The sequence below is a fragment of the Melitaea cinxia genome, chromosome 25, assembly GCF_905220565.1.
Source record: "Melitaea cinxia chromosome 25, ilMelCinx1.1, whole genome shotgun sequence".
Classification (NCBI taxonomy): Eukaryota; Metazoa; Arthropoda; class Insecta; order Lepidoptera; family Nymphalidae; genus Melitaea; species Melitaea cinxia.
In genome coordinates, this window is record NC_059418.1 from 7055805 (window position 1) to 7080823 (window position 25019).

At 35.6% G+C, this 25019-nt stretch overlaps 1 protein-coding gene across 1 annotated transcript; it reads left to right on the forward strand.

Annotated features, from left to right (window-relative positions):
* The first annotated feature begins 1972 nt into the window (after nucleotides 1-1972).
* On the forward strand, nucleotides 1973-24042 carry LOC123666080. Its single transcript, XM_045600288.1, has 11 exons — nucleotides 1973-2270; nucleotides 4404-4512; nucleotides 6429-6596; nucleotides 14107-14419; nucleotides 15111-15220; nucleotides 16510-16681; nucleotides 17524-17646; nucleotides 18186-18347; nucleotides 19980-20165; nucleotides 22171-22283; nucleotides 22564-24042. Exons 1-11 carry the CDS (start codon nucleotides 2204-2206, stop codon nucleotides 24008-24010), a joined length of 2970 nt encoding a protein of 989 aa, XP_045456244.1. The 5' UTR covers nucleotides 1973-2203; the 3' UTR covers nucleotides 24011-24042.
* Nucleotides 24043-25019: the final 977 nt, after the last annotated feature.

The following is a 25019-nucleotide window of genomic DNA, read 5'->3' on the forward strand; positions in this document are numbered from 1 at the left end:
TTTTATTTCAAAATGTATTTTTTTTTTCATGTCGCAATTATTACCAAAGAGAAATTATAAGTTTCGTTAGAAAGCAAACAAATACAGCCTTTATATGATTTTTCAAACAGTCTTTATTCAAGTAAAAGATCTAGGCATGCGTTGGGTAGTTGGGGAATTCCGTCGCCGTTGCATACTAAAGTGACCCCGTGGCGCCCCACTATGATGATGAGGGCACCGCTGTTTTTTAGTGGGTAGTCCGGCATTACACCTATCACCAGGAGCCCCAGACTTCCGTCGTCTACGGGTGACGGGGTTAGTGCGTAACGGCATTTTCCAGCGTAAAAATTCAACGAAATTCATGCTTGCCGTGGATGACGTTTCTTAAATTATGAAATGCTTCCAGGTATAGTTCGCGTCATGTAAAAAGAACGCTGAAAGAAACTGGAGGGGGTGCGTTTGCGCATGGGTATACTCGCGCACGAAAGTACTACTGTTTTATTTTTTAATTACGATTTCACTCGCGGCTTCGTATAATGGTTATTGGTAGGTACATTAAAAAATACTAGAAATACCATTGCGAATAATTCGGACTAAATAAGTATAATAATTATTACTTTACAAAATTACAATTTTTTTTAAACAAAATCAATAACAAATTTTTTAGTTATTGAAATGTCGTATTCAATAATATTAATTATCTGTACTCTCGATATTCGTATCTTAATAGTTTTTATGTGTTTAAAATGATAAATTGATATTTGTTTTTTTGTGAAATAAATAGTAAATGGAGTTTTACAAGTGTCCGTATGCTAATGTGTTGTGAAGATGAGTGATAAATGCGGAAAAAACATGAATTACGATTGACCGTGGTTTGTTTACCAAATAAGAATGTTCCAAAAAATGGACAGCACGAAAAAGTTTTTTCAAAAGTTTGCAACACTGTAAATCGCCTTTGCGCATTTTGACAGCCAGCGTTCTTTTTACATGACGCGAATTATTTATTATAAATAATTTTTCTCACTTCTCTATGTAAAACTATTTCGTAATTTAAAACTTTTGTGCGCGATAGTATTTTGAGTCGACGTCGAACTGTCCAACCAATAGCACACTGGCTAGCATTCTACACGTGATAAACACGCCCGCCCGCTACCCCATACCACCAAATAGACCGATAAATCGCTTCTGCACAGCTTCAAGGCCAGCGTTCTTTTTACATGACGCGAACTAAAATAGGAATATAAAAATCGTACATTTTGCGTACGATCTTGGTCTAGCGATCGTACATGAGTAAAAATGCAAAAAAAAGTCGTGTTACCAGAAATTTTTGCCCATTTGATCGACTAAGTGCCGTGAAATTATTGTACTTTCGGAACAATTATTGTCGTACACCAAAAAAAAAAAATAATTAAAATTCAAGATTTTAAGTATAAATTACATTGAACAACTGTTTTCAAGTGTCAGCAGGTTAAAAAAAGAATAAACCCAAAAAAGGTCGTCGTTGCTTCAAAGTATAAAAAATTTCAACAAATTTTAAATTTCTAAAAAAAAGGTCTGCTCCAATTTCATAATTTGTGGAGAAATTGGTGCTTTTCAGTATTTTGGTACGACAGTCAGAATTACCCTATAAATCGCATACGATCCTAGGGTACGGAATTACGGATCGTACACCGTACGTAGGTTTGAATTATCGTACATGTATGACAATTTATTATCGTACGTTTGGAATCACTGCTGGGAAGACGGATGTTCAATGCTGCCAGTGTTAATTATCCAAATAATTTTTGTATTAAAAAAAAGAAAGTGTTCAGATTATAAATATTCGAATAAATAGAATAAAAGAAATAGAATTCAAAAAGATTTTGTAAAACGCCGTTATTAAATACACCAATTTTTTATATTTAATTTTTTTATTCAGCAAATTTTAGACATACCTCTAAACTAAAAAATAATTAAATTGTCTATAGCTTTAATCTAAATATCAATTCCTGTTCTTACTGTCACGATTCTCTTATTGTAATGGTTTTTGGGAATGAAATTGCTTTTTCGCTTGGAATCGTTCCAATTAAGCGAAACAAACTGTTTACCTTTTTAGATTAGGCTTACTCACCGGTGCATCGTTATGTGTCCGCGGTTCTTTGTGTTGTGCGTATTTTTGTACTGAACAGGAATAGTCTGTACAAATAGTGTTAACATTGGGTGTTTTCGTGTTTTTAATGAGAAAATGAGTTCAGTGATTATTGATTGTGGTACAAAAGGAGAATTTGATGATAGCGGCTGTGTGCAAGACGGTAAATAAAGCTTTTATTCTTTGTTAGATTTAGCCTCTTACGTCTCACCGCTGGGTATCCTTTTTCTCCATATTAGAAGGGTCGGAACTTTATACATCTTGCTGCTCTACTACTTATCTGCGGATATATTTCCTAGTACGATTAACGATCGCTATCAGGACTGATAGTTTCCAGGACTAAGGACTTCACGTGCTACTCGAGACAATAGGAAATCCAGAAAGAATAGCATTACACACGTGTAAATTTTCTTTTATGACGGCTTATAATCAATAACTATAGTTAAAGCTCGCCTTGCGAACTTTGTACCTCCATATATTTTTTCTAAAATGTATAAAGAAAAAAAAAAAAATACTTTCTAGCAAAAAAATACACAATAACTAAATTCTGTGTTAGTATGTGTTGATAGTTACAACAAAAGTTTATAAACTGACATTAAATGCTACTGAATTAAACTTTTGACTCTGCTCCACTAATATATATATATATATTTTTTTTTTGATACATAGAGAATTTTTTGGAATTTTCTTTGACTGACATGAGTTTAATAAAAATTACCAAATTACTGTAAAATATAAAATAATTGCTTAAAAATTGCTGTGTGGTTATGGTAGTAAAGAATATAGCCACCCCCTCTCTAAATTACTGTAAAATATAAAATAATTGCTTAAAAATTGCTGTGTGGTTATGGTAGTAAAGAATATAGCCACCCCCTCTCTTCCTGTGGGTGTCGTAAGAAGCGACTAAGGGATAACACAGTTCCACTACATCACCTTGAAATTTTCAATGCCAACCAACCGATGGCGAGATAACCACCCAACTGCTTTCTTTGAAATACATAGGCCGAAGACGGGCAGCAGTGTCTTCAGTGCGACAAAACCAGCACTGAGGTCACCAACCCGCCTGCCCAGCGTTGTGACTATAGACAACACACATGAGTTCACGCAATTTTTGGCGTGAACCCCACCTGACGACCACCCTATGAGCTTCCCACATAAGCCGAGTTCCCCATATTAGCCGTTCAATGCTCCACTTTATTAATTTTAATATTATTTTGATCACTGTCCCACTTCGACTAAAGCAGTTGTTAGTTATAAGATAAAGACACCAAATTTCACTGCTAGGAATATTTTGTATTGGAAAATTAAATTGACGTTTTTACTGTTTTCTGTTACTTATTATTTATGTTTCTCACCGTTTAAACTTTCCCTGAAGTTCCACAAATATTTCAAGATCAAAATCAACCAAATCGGTCCAGCCATTCTAGAGTTTTAGCGATACTAACGAATAGTATATATTTTTTATGTATGTTCGGGGATAACTTCGTCGTTTATGAACCAATTTTGTTAATTCTTTTTTTATTGGAAGGAGATATCCTAAGTGTGGTACCATGATAAGGAAACCGGGATCTAATGATGGGATCCCAGAGAAATCGAGGGAAACCCTCGAAAATCGGCATAACTTCTTACTGGGTGTACCAATTTTGATGATTTTTATTTAATCAGAAGCCAATGTTTATCACGTGGTCACATTTAAATTTAATCCAGATCTGATTACAACTTTTAGAGTAATCTTTGATAATGCGTATTTACTTGACTATTTTTTTTGTCTACCTACGTTGTATTACTTGTCAATATAATTGAAGTCGGTTTTTTTTCGATTACCTGCAAACACAATTATTGGATAAGCAAATTCTGACTAAAATTGGTTTGTAATACAACGTGACTATTTTTATGATTATTGTTAGGGTTAGAACCAGCAAAGTAAGTCTTTATTTTGGTTTTTTGATGTGAAACATATCCATAGTCTATAGGCGAGGGTAAGCTTGATTGTTGGCGTGGCGATACAGGCCGTGGCGACCCATCGCCACGCCATATGATGGATATATTGTCGTTTTTTTTAAATTTATTTAATTATTCAAGACTCATCAACGCGACACAGCAAACTATCTAGCGTACGTACACTTTGTTAAAATATTCGTCTACCCGCAATTACAGATGGGCACGGCATTTACAATACTGTCGCTCAGATAATTAATCAAATAGTAATACATACAACTAGTCACTTAAATATTATTGTACAGTAATGTTAGCGATGTTTTTAAACAATTAAAAAACAAAAATCTCTCGTTTCCAGATTTCACGACCAATGGCTACCAACAAGTCGGTATCTTGGACCTCTCCGACGACGTGCTCCTCTACATCCTGCGACACTGCACTCCGAGGGACTTGAAGGCGCTGAGCTTGTGAGTACATAATAACATGTAATTTCATACTTGAGGGAGGATATATCGCTGTCCCCGGGCAATAAAGCGGTAATATCAAAAATCAAATTTTACAGGAGAAATAAAAGAAGCTAATTTGTTTATAGTGCAGTGTACAGTGATCCAAAACAGACGTTCAATATGTCAAATGAAAGCTATTTTTTTTACCAATTTAAGCTTTTAAAAATAATTTTTTAAAAACAAATCGTATAATTTTTTAATGAAATAATTGAAAAAATGTATAATACAATTCATAGATGATACTATTTTAATTGCAAGAACATTAACAATTACTGTAAAGATGTTCACCGGTTTTTTGTGTTATTTTTCTTAGAGTAATGCAATAATACATAGCTTAGTCGTAAGAGAATTATCCATGCAATACAACGGTTATTGTCATTTATTCTAATGAAATATTAATTAAAAAAAACTGAAAAAAATAAGAGTGATAGATTGGTACTCAGAGAAGCCAAAAATTAAATAACATTAAAAAGGGTGTAACCGGCGTATACCGCTTTATTGCCCGGGGCCAGCGATATCTTTCTTTCTTATGTATGAAATTCTCGCGTCGCAATGTCAGTTACCATACTCCTCCGAAACGGTTGGACTGATTTTTATGAAATTTTGTTTGCATATCGTTAGGGTAGGTCTGAGAATCGGCCAACATCTATTTTTTATACGACTAAGTTATAAGGGGGATATGGTTGCGGAGTCACCTAGTATAATCTCACATAAATAAATTGGAATTCGATAGTGTAAAAGAAAAATATGCCTTAAACTTTTGTCGGTCTGTTGATATTGTCTGTATAGCTTGAACGGCAACCGATGTAACATGCCCTAAATATTTTTTTTTTATTAGTCTAGATTGGTAAACGCACTTACGATCTACCTGATCACAAGCGGTTAGCGGTATGATACCTGAATACCAGAGGCATCGCAAGCGCATTATCGATCTTACCCTTACAGAAGATCACAGCTAAATAATACTGTTTTCAAGCAGAGTAAGATGACCAGAGCTCCTGGGGATAATTCGGGATGGGGTCGGCAACGCGCTTGCGATGCTTCTGGTGTTGCAGGCGTCTATAAGCTACGGTAATCGTTTACCATCAGGGGAGCCGTACGCTTGTTTGCCGACCTAGTGATAAAAAAAACCCTCAATCCCCACCGGGAGCTCTGAACCCTACGATCCAGCCTGTACCAGCCCACAACTGGGCATAGGCATCTTTCTCCGTGTAGGAGAAGGATCAGAGCTTAATCCACCACGCTGCTCCACAGTGGGTTGGCGGATGTGATAAGGCCGACAGCTTAACGTGCACTCCGAATGACGTTGGGATGGGGACGTGGGATGACCTACAACGAAAGACCTCCAAACTGGAAAGAAATAAACGATTACGGATCCAAATATCTATCTCGAACGGGAATCTAACCCACAAACCCCCGTTATTTAGGCGCCACACGCAATACTACACCAGAGCGGTTCTACATTTAGAAACACTATTTAAGCTTATGAGTCACATTATAAGTTTATGTGTGTGTTTAATGTGTATATGTATGTATATTTACGTATTATATGTATATATTATGTATGTACACTTCCATGCCGTCTAATTCTTTTGTCATGTCCTTTTCATGCTTGAGGTTGTCTGGAAGAGATCGCTCTTTTAGCGATAGGACCGCCTTTTGTACATGTATATATTTTGTTTTTTGGTGTAAATTTTTTTCTCTGATAGTGTACAATAAAGAGTATTTGTATTGTATTGTACATTTAACTGTGATATTCTGTAAGTTTGGGGTACTTCACCAGTACCGCTGCAGATTTTAAGCAGGATATTTTCTCAATCGTTTTAATAATTTCTTTTTTTACTATGAAGCAGATATTAATTTGAAAATGTCACCAGCTCCTGTACAAGGTTTGGACGCCTTGTTCGTGAGCGGTCGCTGTGGAGATACGTCGATGCTAGGTCGGAGTTGTGCAGTCAAGCAAGACTAAAATGGCTGCTAGAAAACACTCTTCATAAGGATACCCAACTGCTGATGGTGTCTGGCTATGCCAAGGAGACTGAGGGGTGTGTATTATTATTATCTTAATACTGATTAATAATAATTAAATTAAAAAAAATATATTTATAACATCTGAGGGCTTCGTGCCTTTTTTTAAAAACACCCAGCATTTTATTATTTGGAGCGGTTTTTTTTTCTTATATCGGCACTTTAGGCCAGCAGTTGTCAGACTGGCTAAAAAACTAGGAGACGGTCCGATACTGACTGACAAAAGTCACTAATCTTCTTTTTACTGTCTAGTAATAATTATGTTTGGACAAATAAAATAAAAAACCGACTACAATTGACATCGACAAGTATAGTACACATAATTAGAGATAACTGAAAAAGTACTCATCACATCTCTCTTAAATTAAAATGGGAACTATACGACAAACACGCTTTCAAAATAAAATAGAAAAAAAAAATCATTAAAATCTGTATTGAACATATCGCGGGCTTCAAGCCAGAGGGGCGTATTAAAAAAAATGCGTTTTTTTTTTTATTACGTCAATCATTTCTAAGTTTATCAATACACCACCTCTGTTTTTTTCTTAACTGTAGGTAAATTATTTTAGAAAATATTAATAAAATACTTTTAGGCTTATAACTGAAGTCAGATATTATTTTCATGCCAGAAAGTCGTACCGTGGTCGTAACCACGAATGATGAATTGTGTATCGAACCATAAAGACGTCCGTATATACGATTTGATACGATTATCGATTTTTATATCACCTACCAATATAATGTCGTACCTACAGTATATGTACACCTACCAGTATAAGTTGCATGAATTTCACAATTCATAATGCAGCGACTAAACAAGGTTATTGTTATTTTTGGCCGGAATATGAAGGCAATCGCGGATCGAACGAAGTATCAACGTGTCTCTATAGTTATATTTCAAACCTCTCCAACGTCGATCACCTAATATCATTTTCTGACTGCTGTCCAGGGCAGAATAGAAATTCTGTGCTTGTTGCTATGCTAAATTATATCATAACATCACCTGAAAATGAAATTAGAGTCATTGACTATAAATTCCTTGAACCCGGTCACACCTACATGGAGTGCGACAACATGCACTCGACAATTGAACGAGCTTCTGAGTATGCCAAAATCTACACCCCTGATGACTGGCAAAATGTCATACGACTAGCCCGTAAAGACAAACCATATAATGTTCACGTTATGGAACACACAGATTTTTTGGATTTCAAATCACTGCGAAGTACTATTATTCCAAATGCAATTAAAGCCACTGATGGAACTGTTTTGCAATGGGCTAACGTAAGATGGTTACGATTAAATAAAGATATTCCCCATTCGTTTTATTTCAAATTTGATTACTGGGAAGAATTCAAAGAGGTAAAGTTAAAGGAGAGAGTGACAAGATCGGAACGTAATTCGCATCTTGCAAAACTGTACCCTGGACAAATTTTGTTAAAACAAATAAAACATAGAGATCTGATGGCTATGTGTCAGGATGGGACGATACCCAAGAATCATCACTTCTACTACGAAAAGCTACCTGTTCAGTCTGTATCAGAATCGTTGCCTCAGATTAGGCCTCGTCAAGATGATGACGAATTGGAATTATCTGCAACACGAGCCTCCTATTTAAGACGTCGGTCAGGGAAAAAGAATTAATAAGTACATTTTATAGATGTTTGAACTTCTCTCTTTTTTTATTTAGGTTTAGATCGGTCATTTGCTCGTACCTGCTCAAAATTATAACGGCATTGCAAGCAATTAAAGGGAAAGTACTAAGTGCAACTAAGCTATAATACCCTAGAAATTACGTCATTCGTGTTTTTTATCTTTATAGATTTTTTATAGTAGTTTATGCTATTTAGATAAACTTATTTTCTTTAATACCCACGTTTAATACTGTTCTAAACTTTTAGACTATCATAGATCATTGCAATTCTGGAATGTTGATTAGGACTAAAGAAACAATAATTGTCATTGTAGTACTAGAGTGTTAATTATGCTAAGTTTTTAATTGCTTTTAAATGTTTATTTCTTAAACAAGATCCTTTTATAATAATAGTATTTTAAATAATTATGCTAAGATTTTGATTGCTTTTAAAAGTTGATTTGTTAAACAAGTTCCTTTTATAATAATAATATTTTAAATAATTATGCTAAGATTTTGATTGCTTTTAAAAGTTGATTTGTTAAACAAGTTCCTTTTATAATAATAATATTTTAAATAATTATGCTAAGATTTTGATTGCTTTTAAAAGTTGATTTGTTAAACAAGTTCCTTTTATAATAATAATATTTTAAATAATTATGCTAAGATTTTGATTGCTTTTAAAAGTTGATTTGTTAAACAAATTCCTTTTATAATAATAATAATATTTTAAACTATTTTTGTGTCTTCTTTTATTTAACTACCATCGAAATTAACCCTAAATAGTCTTTACGTCTGTCTTAGAATAAAACTAATTTTATAGTTTTGACAAGCCAGATGGACGTGTAATCTTTAAAAATGGTAGAAATACTACATTTAATGAAATAATAAATATTTATTAATGACATTTTACGATACTTGTGCTAAGTTCAGATGTTTTTTTAAATATTTCATTGTATATAAAAGTTTTGTATTATACGTCCATCCGATAAAAGCATTTTCTGAGAAAAAATGACCTACGGTTTGCCTAAAACTGTCGAGCCAAATAGAAATAAGTGCAATATTGCAAGTTTTTAAATACTTACAAAAAAAATGAGCGTTTCACGTTCTTATGGAAGTACTTTCATAGACACATGTAAATTTTTAGCTAAAGAGATACATTGAAAAAAAAGTTATTAAGTTTTTTTGGTCTCCTGAAAAATAGGGGTATTGCTTATACGCCCCTCTGTCCTGAAGCCCGCGATATGTATGCATTAACTATGTTTGCAGGCAAACGAAGAAAAACCGACTTCAATTATATCGACAAGTAAATACAACGTAGGTAGACGAAAAAATAGTCAAGTAAATACGCAATATCAAAGATTACTCCTGTAATCAGATCTCGATGAAATTTAAATGTAACCACATGATAAACATCGGCTTTCGATTAATTTAAAAATTATCAAAATCGGTGCATCCAGTAAAAAGTTATGCGGATTTTCGAGAGTTTCCCTCGATTTCTCTAAGATCCCATCATCAGATCCCGATTTCCTTATCATGGTACCACACCAGGGATATATTTCCTTTTCAACAAAAAGAATTATCAAAATCGGTTCATAAACGACGGAGTTTTGAACGGTTTTGGAGGTGGAACGGTCGAATTTAACAACCTTCATTTTTTGAAGTGGGTTAAAAAAATTATCTACAAAATATCAAAATAAAATTCTACTCTGCAAATATATATAAAACGCGTAAATTTAATATAATTTATAAACATAAAAAAAAGATCCTCAATTAAAATAATAAATCAAAGTAAATAACGTTAAAATAACTAGGAAATAGGGTACAAAATCTCAATAAAAAAATAAAATAATAAATAAAACTCTTAATTATATAATTTTAAAATTACATAAGTACATAAATATTGATTCTTATTTAGAATTTCGTCATCATCGCATCTAGTTAAACATTTGAAGATCTTTGTAATTTATTTGGGTCTCGTCACTATCGTTTGTTACTTTTTTTTCTGCATAGTGACCGGTCTTACCATCGATGTAGTGCGCTTCTACCCTCACTTTTTTGCTTTTTGTGAAGATATCGTACTATTGTATATTACCGACCCGCTCGGCTAGAATTATTGTATACTTATAGCTATTTAAAAATGTATCCTTTCTAATGTATTTCTCATATAAGTGAATTGATAATTCTTATGAGAATAAATATCTTTGACCTGATCCATCCATGCACCCATCAGCCCTTACAAGCCCACTGCTGGACGTAGGCCTCCCCTAATGCTCGCTACTTCATTCGGTTCTGTGCCCTCTGAATCCGGCGGCTTCCCGCTGTTTTCCTTAGGTCGTCAATCCATGCAAACATGCCCTAAATATTTAGATATTTTTTTTTTAAATCGGTATACTCAGTAAAAAGTTATGAGGTTACAAACAAAAAAGTACAGTGAAATTGAAAATCTGTCTTTATTTTTAAATTTGTGAAAAAGTTGACTAAATACAAACAGACAAGAAAGTACTTTGATTATGTACGCCTCAAGGTAGCGTCTTCTGTCTCACCGATCCAAGAGTTCGTAAACCACTCGAATCACTTGAAATTCCGACCCAAAGCTACAGCCGAGACTCACATTGCCACCAATTACAAAACGCTATTATGACCAAAATCAATCAAAATCAAAAATAGCTTTATTCAAATAGGCTCCAAAGACACTTTCGAATCGTCATTTTACAAATTAAAACTTTAAAAACAAATTATTATTTTTGTAAGAGTGAAGCTACCGCCGATTCGGAATGTAGATTCTGCAGAGAAGAATCGGCAAGAAACTCCGCAGTTACTCTTTTGAAAATAATATATAAACTGTGTTTTAGTACAAAATTAGAAACATGTTGAATGATCTTACCGACGGATCGAGGTCGGGCAATCGAATTAATTGCCACTCCAATGAACAAACTTCCGAGCCCCCGACAAGTAAATAGTTTGAAAGTAGATGAAATCCAGAACAAATGGGAGTTAGGAGACAAATTAGGTAACATACAAATGCGCTGGAATGCAATCGACGTTTTGCATTTACGAATCTATGGTATCTTACGATACCCAGTACGATCGCGAGTTCTATGCCTACGTCTTCGTATCGTCAAATCGAAAATTCCTACTACAAGGCCTGCTAGAAAGTATCCAAGACAATAATTTACATTCAAAACCCAGAAGATACAGCATCTAAAGAACAAGTTACCAGGAGATGATGAACGACTCACCCAGCATTTAAACATCTCAACAGATAACTGTGACACAGCGTGATAATTGTTAACACTAAATTGAAATTCCCAATCTAGCAACCGCTCGAAAACAATCTGCCTACGAGATTAGACCTATTTACGACTGGTCAATAGAACTTATCTACCCTATAAAGAACCTGGGTATCGATACGAGTACCCGTGACCCGTTACTAGTTCATATCATCACAAATAAACTGGATACAGTAACCTATAGCGACTACAAAGAAGCCCGAAAAATGCCACGAAAATTACTTTCAATCACTGAGCTAATGGACTTCTTAGAGAGCAAATAGATCGCGTTAGAACCAATCATAGACATTATTCAAACCAAAAACTAATCAACCTAAATCAATAGCAAGCCTCACAAGCCATACTTACAAAGAGAAACATCGCTATGGAAAATTAATGAATTAGGAATTCCAAAGTGTTGCAATCGTCGGCCAAGAAAGTTGTGTACCGGTTTTGATTTAGTTTCTTGGTCATCGAAAATTACAACAACGTTCGTTATTAAAAGATATTACTGAAAGAGACATATAATAATGACGTAAACCTAATTGATAAGTATTCATGCGTCATTATTATACATGACGTTTTAAAATTTATCTATACATACAATAAAATGGTAGGAAAGTCAAAACTGTACATTGAATATTTTTTTAAAAGAATACTTGGATGTGATCTACAATCGATACCGAAGCCAAAAATATAGTTTTTAGAATTTTTGTCTGTTTGTCTGTATGTATGTCCGGGATAAACTCAAAAAGTACTGCATGGATTTACTTCAAATTTGGCACGAATATTATTAAGAAGTCGGGTCAACATATAGGCTACAAATTATCACGCTATCACCTACGGGGAACGAGCAGTGAACCTTCATTCCTTCAACGCATTCTGTACCAACGTGTAATCTACCGACGCATATTTGAATGTTGTTATTATGTTAATAACCATGCTATAAGCTAGCGTCACACTATAAATAAAGACATTCTGTAGTATATTTAGTATCAGCATTGCACCCGTGCAAAGCCGGGGCGGGTCGCTAGTTATAAATAAAATAAAAAAGGACATTAATTTCTACAAAGAAATTGAAATGTTTCTAAACAAAAGTGATTTAAATAGACAACCAAATTCCATTTGATAAAGAAAACTAACAATTTACATTTTGTCAAATATATTTAAGTAATTTCTATTATTATTTTCCTCTGAAATCGATATATTTTCTGTGTTATTTTTCACTCGACTGCAAAATATATTTAAGACTGCACATATATAAAAAACAGCTGTCACGTTACAAACAGTAATAATCGTTATCAATAATCAGATAAAGACGGTAATAGAAGTTGTCAGATCGATCTGCAAGCGAAACTAATCTTTATCACTTATGAATCAGCAAGCGGCATTCAACCTTAGAGTACACCACTTTCTTGGTCGACGGTACGTGTCAAATTGTCCGATATGTAACAAAAATAATTATTTATACAAATGACACCGGACGAGCGTTTCATAATTATCGAAAAATTTAACTTAGTTTGTGTGTATATAATAGGAATTTATGTATGTCACTGAAAAATGCAGAATATTTGAAAAAAAAAAACAATGCAATGCTACATGACGCCTATGCAAACATAAACTTTAATAAGCGATCTACAAACACACTGATTGACACGTCCAGTTTGTCATTAGCCACCTAACACCTAAGTTTTCCGTCAAATTCCGCAAAAATATCAAGTTTCTCCCTGTATCCTGGATAAGCGTTTATATAAAAAAAATAGAATGTGTGCTTAAGACAGCACAGCAGAAATGAAAACTTCATTTGCAAACGCAATCAAACAATAACGCAATAAGTCCCTAGTTCACCCGATCGAGCCTTTCACTGTTCAGCAGCGTCGGGTACACTCGGCGGTCCCGAGTTTACCCGATCACCACTTCAGGGCGGACGGATCAGCCTAACTTACTAACTACGAAAAACTGTGTGTGCGGTGCGCCAAAAGTTAACTAACTTAAAAAATATAAAAAGGACAAACCAAAAATCTCTATGAACAAGAATCATCTACAACGTGTCATAAAAAGATTTCGAAATAAGATTTTCGTACTGCACATAATTATGACGTCTGTACTTCTGCCTATATATACTAAATATCATCTTAATAAACTTAGTGTTAGATCGACTTTCATTGGCTTTGGTTTACGACAAGACCTTCCCTCACATGCCATCTCTCACTCACAAATAAACTGTACACCATGCAGTTTTATTTGGTATAGCTGAATGCATTATTATTTAGCTGTGATCTTCTGTAAGTTCGGGATACTTCTCTAGTTGGGCTGCTCAAGATTTTGAGCAGGATATTTCCTGCTGTGTCCTCAGCAGACTACTGCTACCTAAGCTAAAAGTTTTGTAATTGGCCATTCAGATATAGAGGAATTACGGAAAGTAACAAGTTTCTTGGTATTGTCATAGCTTAGTTAGCTCCTGGTTAGAGCCGGGTATAGGGTTGGCAACGCGCTTGCGATGCTTCTGGTGTTGCAGGCATCTATAGGCTACGGTAACCACTTACCATCAGGTGGGGCAGTACGCTTGTTTGCCGACTTAGTTATATAAAAAATAAATTAGTTTTTTAAATCCGTCCTCAGATGTCTCGGCCTTATAAACGTGACTCGCAACGAAGCGGCAGAAGAGAAGAGGCAGTACAACAAGAGGAACGAAGCAAAAAGCAGTAAAGAGACAAATATGTGTGGTGATTATTCTGTACTTGTTCAAGAAGATTTTATCTTAAATAATGGAATTATAGACAATTCATTTATAGTTTTCAGATCGGTAGAGTATCGGTATAAAATAATCATAATTTATTGTTTTACAAATAGTACAATTAGAAGAAGAAGTATCAAATATCAAATAGTAACAAATAGTAGAACAAAAAGTAGCAAATTGTTGAGTGCCCCCTTTTAATTATGTTAATACCTATAGTAGGAGGTCCCGCTCTTCCCTTATACAATTACTAAATATCACTACAAATCATTCATTACAAAATATATCAAATATCAAAAAAGTAAGTAAGAAAAATTGATTTCAATTGTTTATTTGACGACATAATTTGAATTATACAATGATATCATCATTATCATCATCATCATCATCACTTCAGCCTATCACAGTCCACTGCTGGACATAGGCCTCCACAAGTTCGCGTCAAAAAATGGCTTGAACTCATGTATGTCCCATAGTCACCACGCTGGACAGGCGGGTTGGTGACCGCAGGGCTGGCTTTGTCGCACCGAAGACGCTGCTGCCCGTCTTCGTCCTGTGTATTTCAAAGCCAGCAGTTGGTTGGTTATCCCGCCATCGGTCGGCTTTTTAAGTTCTAAGGTGGTAGTGGAACTGTGTTATCCTTAGTCGCCTCTTACGACACCCACGGGAAGAGAGGGGGTGGCTATATTCTTTACTACTGGAACCACACAGCAGCAATGATATATTAGCATTCAGTGATAGACAAACCTTAAATTTCCTCACATCAAAACTGCTTAAACATTACCGAATCATACTGAAATCTTCTTAAAAATTCTGCAGCCAAAATTAGACAAATCTCGACAAATCTGGACAAACATTGGCTATATTTCTAAATCCTCAAAAATTTAAGATCTTGATATTTTTTTCAGAACAAATACACGAAATACCAATACCTGTCCACCTCGAGAGGCATCACGCTAGATTCTTCATCAGCGCCCAGCGGACACCACATTTACCGAGGTGATTATTTATTAGTTTACTCATTAAGAAATGATATAAGACGGCAGAAATGAAACTTATGAAAAGTCGTACGAAGGTAGGCCGTTGCCATTTCTACTCTGGACGATGATCACGGTCTCGTGGTATTCTGTCTCATTCTCTCCTAAACATTTGTGATTATGTTCCTTCTGCTAGCCCGTTGGCGCAGTTTGTAGTGACCCTGCTTTCTGCTCCGAGGGCTGTGGGTTCGATTCCCACCCCGAGTCTGGGTGTAATATAAATATTTATTTATATATTTATATATGTATTATTTATAAGTGTTTATCAGAAAAAAAAATATGTAGCTATATACCAGTCGGCTGTTACCTATAACACAAGCATTAAGTTGCTTACCGTAGGAACAGACGACCGTGTGTGTATTGTGTAGATATTTATTTATATTATTCTTTGTCGTAACACATTATTATCGTTTCATCGAATTTCAAATCGCAACGATTCTAAAAAAGTTTCAGTTGAAAAAATATGAGAAGTGAAATCGTGTAAAACAACACTGAGAGACAGTCCTGCTTTACAGCGCTGTAGCAGTAACAGGTATAATAGTATACCAACATTTACTATACTGATGCAAATACCAAGCATCGATTCATGTTATGGTATTCGTTTTATTTGACTCATTTAATGAAACATTTTATAGTGAAATTATAAAAGAAATTGGGTAGGACTGGATCTCGCTTCTTGCAGAGAATTATGGAAGGAGAAAGCCTTCACCCAAGCGTAATCCACATTACAAGATGATAACTAACCATATATTAATATTAGACAATAAGTTGTACTAACACAAACTAAGAAACATTTGAAATCTATGTATTGTTTTGTATGTGAAGCAAAAACCAGTACTCCTTTTTACGAAACGGACGGGGGAGTATGAAATTTCGCGCATATAGTTTATATAGAGAAGGATTGCAGACTGCTATTTTTTTTTATTATGCATAAAAAAGACATACCACACTACCGTGTGGTACCACCCACACTACCGTGTGGTACCACCCACACTACCGTGTGGTACCACCCACACTACCCCACTTACTTACTACTACTTACCCACACTACCGTGTATTTGACACACGTATATATACTCTTTTGTTTATTATTATAGAAGTATAGTCTTTGACAGAGAACCTTGATAATGTTCAAACTTATAATTTAAATTAATTGTGGTCGAATTTCGACGACTGGGCGACTACTAGTAATAATAATAAAGTAATCATCCTGAATTATATTTATTAATTTTTTTTTTTCTCTATCTACAGATTTCGGGGCTTCCCCTCTTGGGCGGATGATACAGATATGGGTCGACATGGGCCGGATACATGCAGCGGACCCCAGTTTTCCCTGTCTCAACAGCTATTAAGTCAGTTGTGTACAAACTGCCCGCAGCTGTCGACCCTCGTACTGGAGTACTGCAATATTGATTGTAATCGGGTAATCTTTTTAAATTTATAGGATTTTAAGCACCCCCACTCGCACCCACACCCGCACCCGCACCCGCAGCCGTACACACGCACGCACGCACACGCACGCACGCACATGCACGCTCGCACACGCACACATGCACGCACGCACATGCACGCACGCACACGCACACACGCACGCACGCACATGCACGCACGCACGCACATGCACGTACGCGCGCACGCACACGCACACGCACACACGCACTTTTTTTAACCATCGATGCAATATTTGCGTTTGGGCAAGTATAACTCAAAATGTACTTGTCAGGTTTCGCTCAGATCTCAATGGGACTACACGGCAAGCGCCAGCTTTCGATTAAAAACGAGAATTATTAAAATCGGTGCTCGCGAACGAAAAAAAACAGACTTCAATTACATCGACAAGAACTACAACGTAGTTAGACAAATAAATTGTTATGTAAATACGCCTTATCAAAGTTTACTCAAAATGTAGTCGTCGGATCTTGATCAAACTTAAATAGGAATAATTGACAAATACCACCTTAAAAATAAGAATCATCGAAATCGGTACACCCAGTGACAAGTTATACGGTATAATACAATGTAGGTCGACGAAAAAATAGTCAAGCAAATACGTATTATTGTATATAACTCGAAAATGTCTCAATTAAATTTAAATGAGACTACATGACACGCACTACCTTTCGGATAAAGCAAAAAACAATCGAATTGAGAACCTCCTCGTTTTTTGAAAGTTGGTTAAAAACATAAATGATGAATCAATAAACTTTTTACCGTTGGATTTTTTTTCAATATATATATATATATATATATTTTTGTTGATTTCAGACCCATCTCGGACATTTTCCCAAGACGCTGAAGAAACTCTCGCTGCGGGGAACCAAGTGCTATAATATGGCCATAGATAAATCATTCTTATTCAAGATTCAAGACTTCCTTCCTATACTTGAGGTAAGTTTCTTGTGCGAGCGCTAAGCTTTATAAGTTAGGTATGTACATGGACACATTGTACCGAATTTTTTTTGATTCGAATTTTCTTTAAAATTGTTGTGCACGATAAAGAAAGAAACACATAAATGTATAGGAGAGAATGAGATAGAACACATTACTCCTCAATACGCGTAAGCGACGCGCTTTGAATGGCGCTTATGGCCTTTTCCACGAGGATCATCGTCGATAGAACAAATCATAACGACCTACCTTCCTACGACTTTTCGGTAGTCTCATAATACTGTCTTCAAGCAATGTTGTGTTCCTGTTGGTGTGTAAGGTGACCAGAGCTCCTGGGGAGATTGGGGTAGGGTCGGCAACGCGCTTGTTTGCTTCTGGTGTTGCAGACGTCTATAGGCTATGGTAATCGCTTACCATCAGGTGAGCCGTACGCTTGTTTGCAGATCTGGTTGTATAAAAAAATATATTTGCATAACACTGGGTACATTACCTAGTTAGTAATGTACCTTATGTTAATATTATGTCGAAAACGTTTCCAGAGTCTTGACGTGTCAGAATGCGAATGGATGGACCCCGCCACTCTACTGCCTCTCAGTAAGCTGGCAACACTCGAAGAGTTGATAATGAGGGATTGCCATAAATTAGCCGAGTTTGTGGCATACGCATCTCTCACTGCGAGATATGGCTTTAGGACTTTGAAGGTAAGGAGATAATAATATAATTGAATTTGCCCCCTTGAAAAATAATGCAACGTGGATAGTCAACAAAATTGTTAGTTAAATACGTTTTGTTGTGTGTAACACAAAAAGTATTCGTCTGATCTCGATTAAATGGAACGAAATGACAAACTCCAGCTTTCGAATAAAGAAAGAATCATCAAAATCGGTACACAAAAACAAAAAATACAGTCGAGTTGGTATAACCGTGTTTTTTTAAGTCCGTTAAAAATGCAGCAAAGTTTATGTGATTGGTTGGAAATCGTCACAGCCCCCTCCACTCCGACGACATTCTAAGCTGAGATTTCCTTCTTCCCCGAGCCCTCTAAAAGGGCTCCCATCTTCCTTCGCAGCCGGAGTCTATAGTACCCGGCCCCTCTCACAGGTCACGCTGTAAAGGCCAGTAGGGCCAACAAAACAATCATTTAGAAAAAAAAAAATTATTACAATGACTATAAACATACTTTATTCGATTTGCCTTCAAAGGAACTTTTTAATTATCATTTTATTAATTTGTACGATTTTATTTTTGTGTTACCCACACAAACTGGAATTCTAAACATTTTTGAATATCGTGCTGTGTGGCTACGGCACTAAAGAATTTAGCCACCCCCTCTCTTCCCGTGGGTGTCGTAAGAGGCGACTAAGGGATAACAAGGTTCCACAATCACCTTGGAACTTAAGAAGCCGACCGATGGCGGGATAACCATCCAACTGCTGGCTTTGAAATACACAGGCCGAAGACGGGCAGCAGCGTCTTCGTTGCGACAAAGCCAGTACTGCGGTCACCAACCCGCCTGCCCAGCGTGGTGACTATGGGCAAAACACATGAGTTCACGTTATTTGTGGCGTAAACTTGTGGAGGCCTATGTCCAGCAGTGGACTGTATAGGCTGTAATGATGATTGAATATCATATCAAAAATTGACCGCTCCAGCTATTTTCATTAAAAATAGCATGGTGTCGTCTCCTGTCAAAGATTTTCATTGTAATATGAAACTTTGAATAGTTACGGGTTTCTGTATCATATCAAAAATTTCGATCTAGCGGGTACATCGTTCCATAGCTTAATTGGCTAGAGCGCCGACACGGTCAGTCGGAGACGCGGGTTCGAACCCTGCTGGAGCGGTCAATTTTCGATATTATGATATTCAAAAATGTTTATCATTTTATTAGTTAAATTTATATTTATTTTTAAACGACTTAAAAAAAGGATGAGGTTCTCTAATTGTTTTTAAACGACTTGGATGAGAGTTTTAATTCGAGTGTATTCCTTTTTGAAGTTATATTTCTTTTGGTGCGTTAGGGAAAAATGATGAGGGTAATTTTTTACGATACGGGAGTTAGCCAGTCAACGAAGAAGTTAGCAACGTGGAGTTAGCTAGCCAATGAATTATAATCATTAAGTACAATCATCGCTCACGACAGACATTTGTATTGGACATACAAAATGTTTATTGTGGGCTGGGTGTTTGTGCTTCTGTATTGTGTGAGTTTCCAGACCCCCGAACCAGGAGGTAATCCTACTGGGGGCCATTGAGTATAAGGCGTTTATTTATTTTATAAAACTGTTCTAAAGTACTGTGTTCCCACGTGTCATCAATAATATCTCATTCAGTCCTTAGATTTACGGGGTTCTCCAGTCGGTGATTCGGAGGTATCGGCGTTGGGCTGGCTGCCTCGTCTCGAAAAATTATGGTTGGCTGCCTCTAGCTCCAATACCCCACGTCCCATAAGACACCATGCGCACTATATTGATGACAAGCATGCCCCCCATAAGGAGTTACATCAATGGGAAATGCAGGCAAGTTGATAATATGACATATTTATGTAAATAATAAATATCTTATACACACAGCCGACTAATATACCCCAAAAGTTTTTTTTTAAAAGTAAAACTTCTTTACGTGCGCTTAATTTGGGGAATAAGCTGGTGAATGCGTGACGAGAGCGTTATGAAATATGTGATCGGGCGAGGCGAAATGGAAGTTGAGAGGGAGATATATTAGATGAAGTAATGTATAATTATGTGAGTGAACCGAAACCAGTTACATTTGGCGTCCCTCAGGGATCAATATTGGGCCCCATGTTATTCCTAATATACATAAACAGCATAAATGACGTGGGTTTAAAAGGCAACGTAACTTTGTACGCTGATGATACATGTCTATTTTACTTTGGCAGCTCAATACATACAATTATAACAGATGCACAAAATGACTTAAATTTACTTAATAAATGGTTTCAATACAATCTTCTTACTTTGAATACTTTAAAAACGAAATATATTATATTTAAAGCTAAAAATAAAAAAATTCCCAACTATCAACCCCTTAAAATAAATAACGCAGAAATTAATAGAACTGACCAGGAACGATACTTAGGACTTACACTGGACAGTTACTTGACATGGACACCACATATCGAAAAAGTTAGAAAAAAACTTATATCCCTAACTGGACTCATACGTAGTGTAACAAGATGTCTTCCACAAAAAGTTCGCTACCTCATTTATAACGCACTTGTTAAACCCCACATTGATTATTTGGTTGAAATCTGGGGCGCAGCAGCAAAATCCAATTTAAATGTAATACAAAGAGCTCAAAATAAATTATTAAAGGTACTATTTAATTATAATTACTTAACGCCTACGAAAAAATTATACGAGAAAACTAAATTATTGAATGTTACCCAAATATACACGTACAATACTTGTTTATTAATAAGAAAAATCTTAACGAAAAATATACATACACAAATAAATTTCACTAAAAAAATGCAAGTACAAAAAATTCTCTTGAGGAGCGCGAATAACCTAATATGTCGAGCACCAAGAACGAACTACGGTGCAAAAAATATCTTGTTTCAAGGCGTGAAATTATATAATAAAATTCCGAATGATGTAAAGAACTCACAATCATTACAAACATATAAAAAACGTTTAAAACATTATATAATAAACAAATGCTGAATAAAATAAAAATATTATAAATATAAAATATTTATAATAATATATAAAATAACAAATAACTTAAGTGCCCTGAAATGCCATGCCACTTCTGGTCTGTGTGTGATCTATGTATATTCTACGCATTCGATCGCTGTGTAAACTGATTGTTGAATTTCTACCCACTTTAGTTTTAATTTTTTTTCTTTTGTGTTGGACTCGCAGTAATACTATGTTATAAACTACAAATTGTTTATATAGTTGAATTTCTCATGTAATTGAATTTGTTGTAATTCTTTATGAGAATAAAGTTTCTATAACCACAAGTAAAAGAAGTTTTACATAGTCGTTTGGTCTAAAGCAGACTCGATTTTTTGAAGTTGGTTATAAATATACCAAAATTTTGGCCTTTTATTAAGCACCAGCCCGACTGGGGTAGTACCTCGACCAACTGAGGTAGGGCACAGCAGGAATTTCCTGCTCAAAATATGGAGCAGCCCGACTGGGGTAGTACCTCGACCTTACAGAAGATCACAGCAAAATAATACGGTTTTCAAGCAGTATTGTGTTCCTGTTGGTGAGTAAGGTGACCAGAGCTCCTGGGGTGGGGGGGGATTGGGGATTGGGTCGGCAGCGCGCTTGCGATGCTTCTGGTGTTGCAGGTGTCTATAAGCTACGGTAATCGCTTACCATCAGGTGAGCCGTACGCTTGTTTGCCGACCTAGTGACATAAAAAAAAAAACTTGTGTATCAAAACGCTTATGATCCATCTCTCTTTATATCTAGTCGAGATCCAATTTACATTCCAAAAAATTATATGAACAGTTTGTATTAACTAAATGCTAACAATTCTTTCACACAGGAACCAGATTACTTCAAATTTAAAACAAATGCAGATACCAATATTGATGATTCGGACAGAAACGATCCTGATGCAGTGAAGAATATTTTCGAAAATTATGACCAGAATCGAAGGTAAAACGAATAATAATATGTCTATACACAGATTATACTAATAAACTATATAGGATGTTCATTATAAACTTAAATATTTGTATGTAAATATTGGTAATTAAAGCCTTTTGCACACAAAAAATGATTATCAAATTTAGTGCAATCGATCGAAAGTTAAGAGCGTACCTTCATTTTAGAATATATGCATAAATATATATAAATGATGATCAAATAAAAAAAAATTAAATATTGATTCTACAAGTTAAATAATTCGGTTTAAATGTGACTCTTGTTTTTTCAGATCGAACTCAAATATAAATCTTCCAGATAGAGAAAAAGAGTGTAAGAGGAAAACAGAAGACGGTGGCGGTGAAAGCGCCGATGACTTGGGATCCCCAGTCCGCAAACGTCAGAAATTTAACGATAACAGAGATGATGATAAAGTGTGCCAAAGTGATGTAACTCAAAATCAGGACAAAGTTACTCCAAATCAAAATAATGTAACTCCAAATCAGGATAATGTTATTCCAAGTCAAAGTAATGTAACTCCAAATCAGGATAATGTTACTCCAAATCAAAGTAATGTAACTCCAAATCAGAATAATGTAACGCCAAATCAAAGTAATGTAACTCCAAATCAAAATAATGAAGAAATTAACAAAAATAGGATAATGAAATTCGATTGCGAAATAAACGTAAACGTTATAGGTGTCATTGAAACCGATGAAGATGATGAGGCTTTTGGAGAAAATACGGAGAAGAATGACGAAGCGAATAAGAATGATGAAAATCCGAATAACAATCAAGGAGCGGGTAATGATAGACCAAATCAAAGCAATGATGGGAATAGAGACGATCCCAGAGGTAGTCCAGACTGCATCGTTGATTGCATCAAAATAGATCAGCTGATTGATGTAGGAGAACTAAGATGCGGGAGACAGAACGAGGTTATAGTAATAGCGAGTACATCTCGAGCGAAAATAAATAACCCGACCCATCAACAAGACGGTTATGTCCACTTCCGGCGCAACCAAGAACCGGAAGTAGTCGCCAAAGAGGATGAGACGAAAAATGTTGAAAAAGAAAACAAAGAGGAAAATCTGAAACGTCAGAATGAAAGCGTTAATGAAGGAGCATCAACGTCTAAAGAACCGGAGGAATCCGAGCAACCAAAGGAAAAGTACGTCTGCTTTAGGAAAAACCAAGAACCTGTCTACGTGAATTGTGCTCCGGAACCTCAGAACCAGGAAAACCAGAGGCGGGAACCTCTACCCCCCATCCAGTACCAGATAGAGCCTCGGCACCACGTCCTCTACGTCAGTGTGGGTCCCCAACTAAACACCTATCGCTTCCCAAGAGATTCATCAGAGATAGACCGTCATCTGAATCTAAATTTCCGACCCACCCATATTGACTCTAGTTCCTTAGTCACGGATTTCGCGATTAGACGTTTCGGTAGAGCTGACGGTGAGGATGTTAACATAATCCACATCGGCCCTAACGGTCCTATGGTGGTAGGGCACGATACAGGGTCCCGTCCGGATCGGTCGAACTTGCAATTTTTGTCTGTAACCGGATATAGAAACATCACGGATAGGAGTTTAGTACATTTGGCGACCGCAGCGCCAAATCTGACCCAGATAGATTTCAGCGAGACCAACATTAGTGAGACCGGAGCTGAAAATTTCAGAAGTCTTAGACCGGATTGTGAGTTAACGTACAGTAAATATACGGAAAAGAATAAATAATTCAGTAATAAACTCGATTTCTATATACAAAACGCTCCGTTTTGATAACCATACGTTTTATTTTACGATGCGTTTCGCAAAACGGTCCACTTGAATATAGAAATTGAGATTTTAAAAACCACGAGATCTCATTTTTTTATCATTATTAATTTTGGTATGGTATGCACAACTAATACCGAATCTTTAAGATATAGCCTTACTATTAATATTTCAAATTTTTATTTTCATTATGGTGGATTATTTCTCTTGTACCTAAATAAGGCGTTAAGTCGCCATAGGAACAGACGACCGCGGGTGTATTGTATGTCAATTTATAATCTATAATTTTATGAGTAATATTAATTTAGCGTGCTAATCATAATCAACTTATGGCGTTAATTTTAATTATTTTGTTGGACCGATTCCTATTTTCTTTCTATATTCAAAAAACGTATTCTAAATTTAAAGATTCGAGTGCAAAACGAACCGTTTTCTGAATATACCAGGCAAGTCGGTAATAGGTGCGTTTACCATATGTGAATATTATTAATATAAAATTACTTTACTTAATTAACTTAGCTTAAAGAATAATTGGACTTCATCCCAGTTTTCAAATTTACAATAAATTATTATTATCAAAAAAATAAATAAAATATTAATAGTATGTAATAATAACATTTAATGTTTAACGCTTGGTTGTTATGTTCAGAAAACGGTCCGGTCGCTAACGGACAGTTAGGGGAACGAATCGTTTGCTGATTATAAGGATTTTGTAATGTAAAAACCGGGTTAAAGTGTATTGTAGTAGATCTTAAGGTGGATGCAAATTGTCGAAACGTGACGCTATTTGAACACGAGTCTTTTTTTATTTAGAACGAAATATTTTTTATAAAAATACATCGGCATTTATATATACTTCTATACTAATATTATAAAAAATATATTGATTTTTTTGTTTGTTATTTATAATCGCAATAAACTGGCCAATTTTAATTACTATTAAATACAGTCTAAATGGCAACCTTCTATT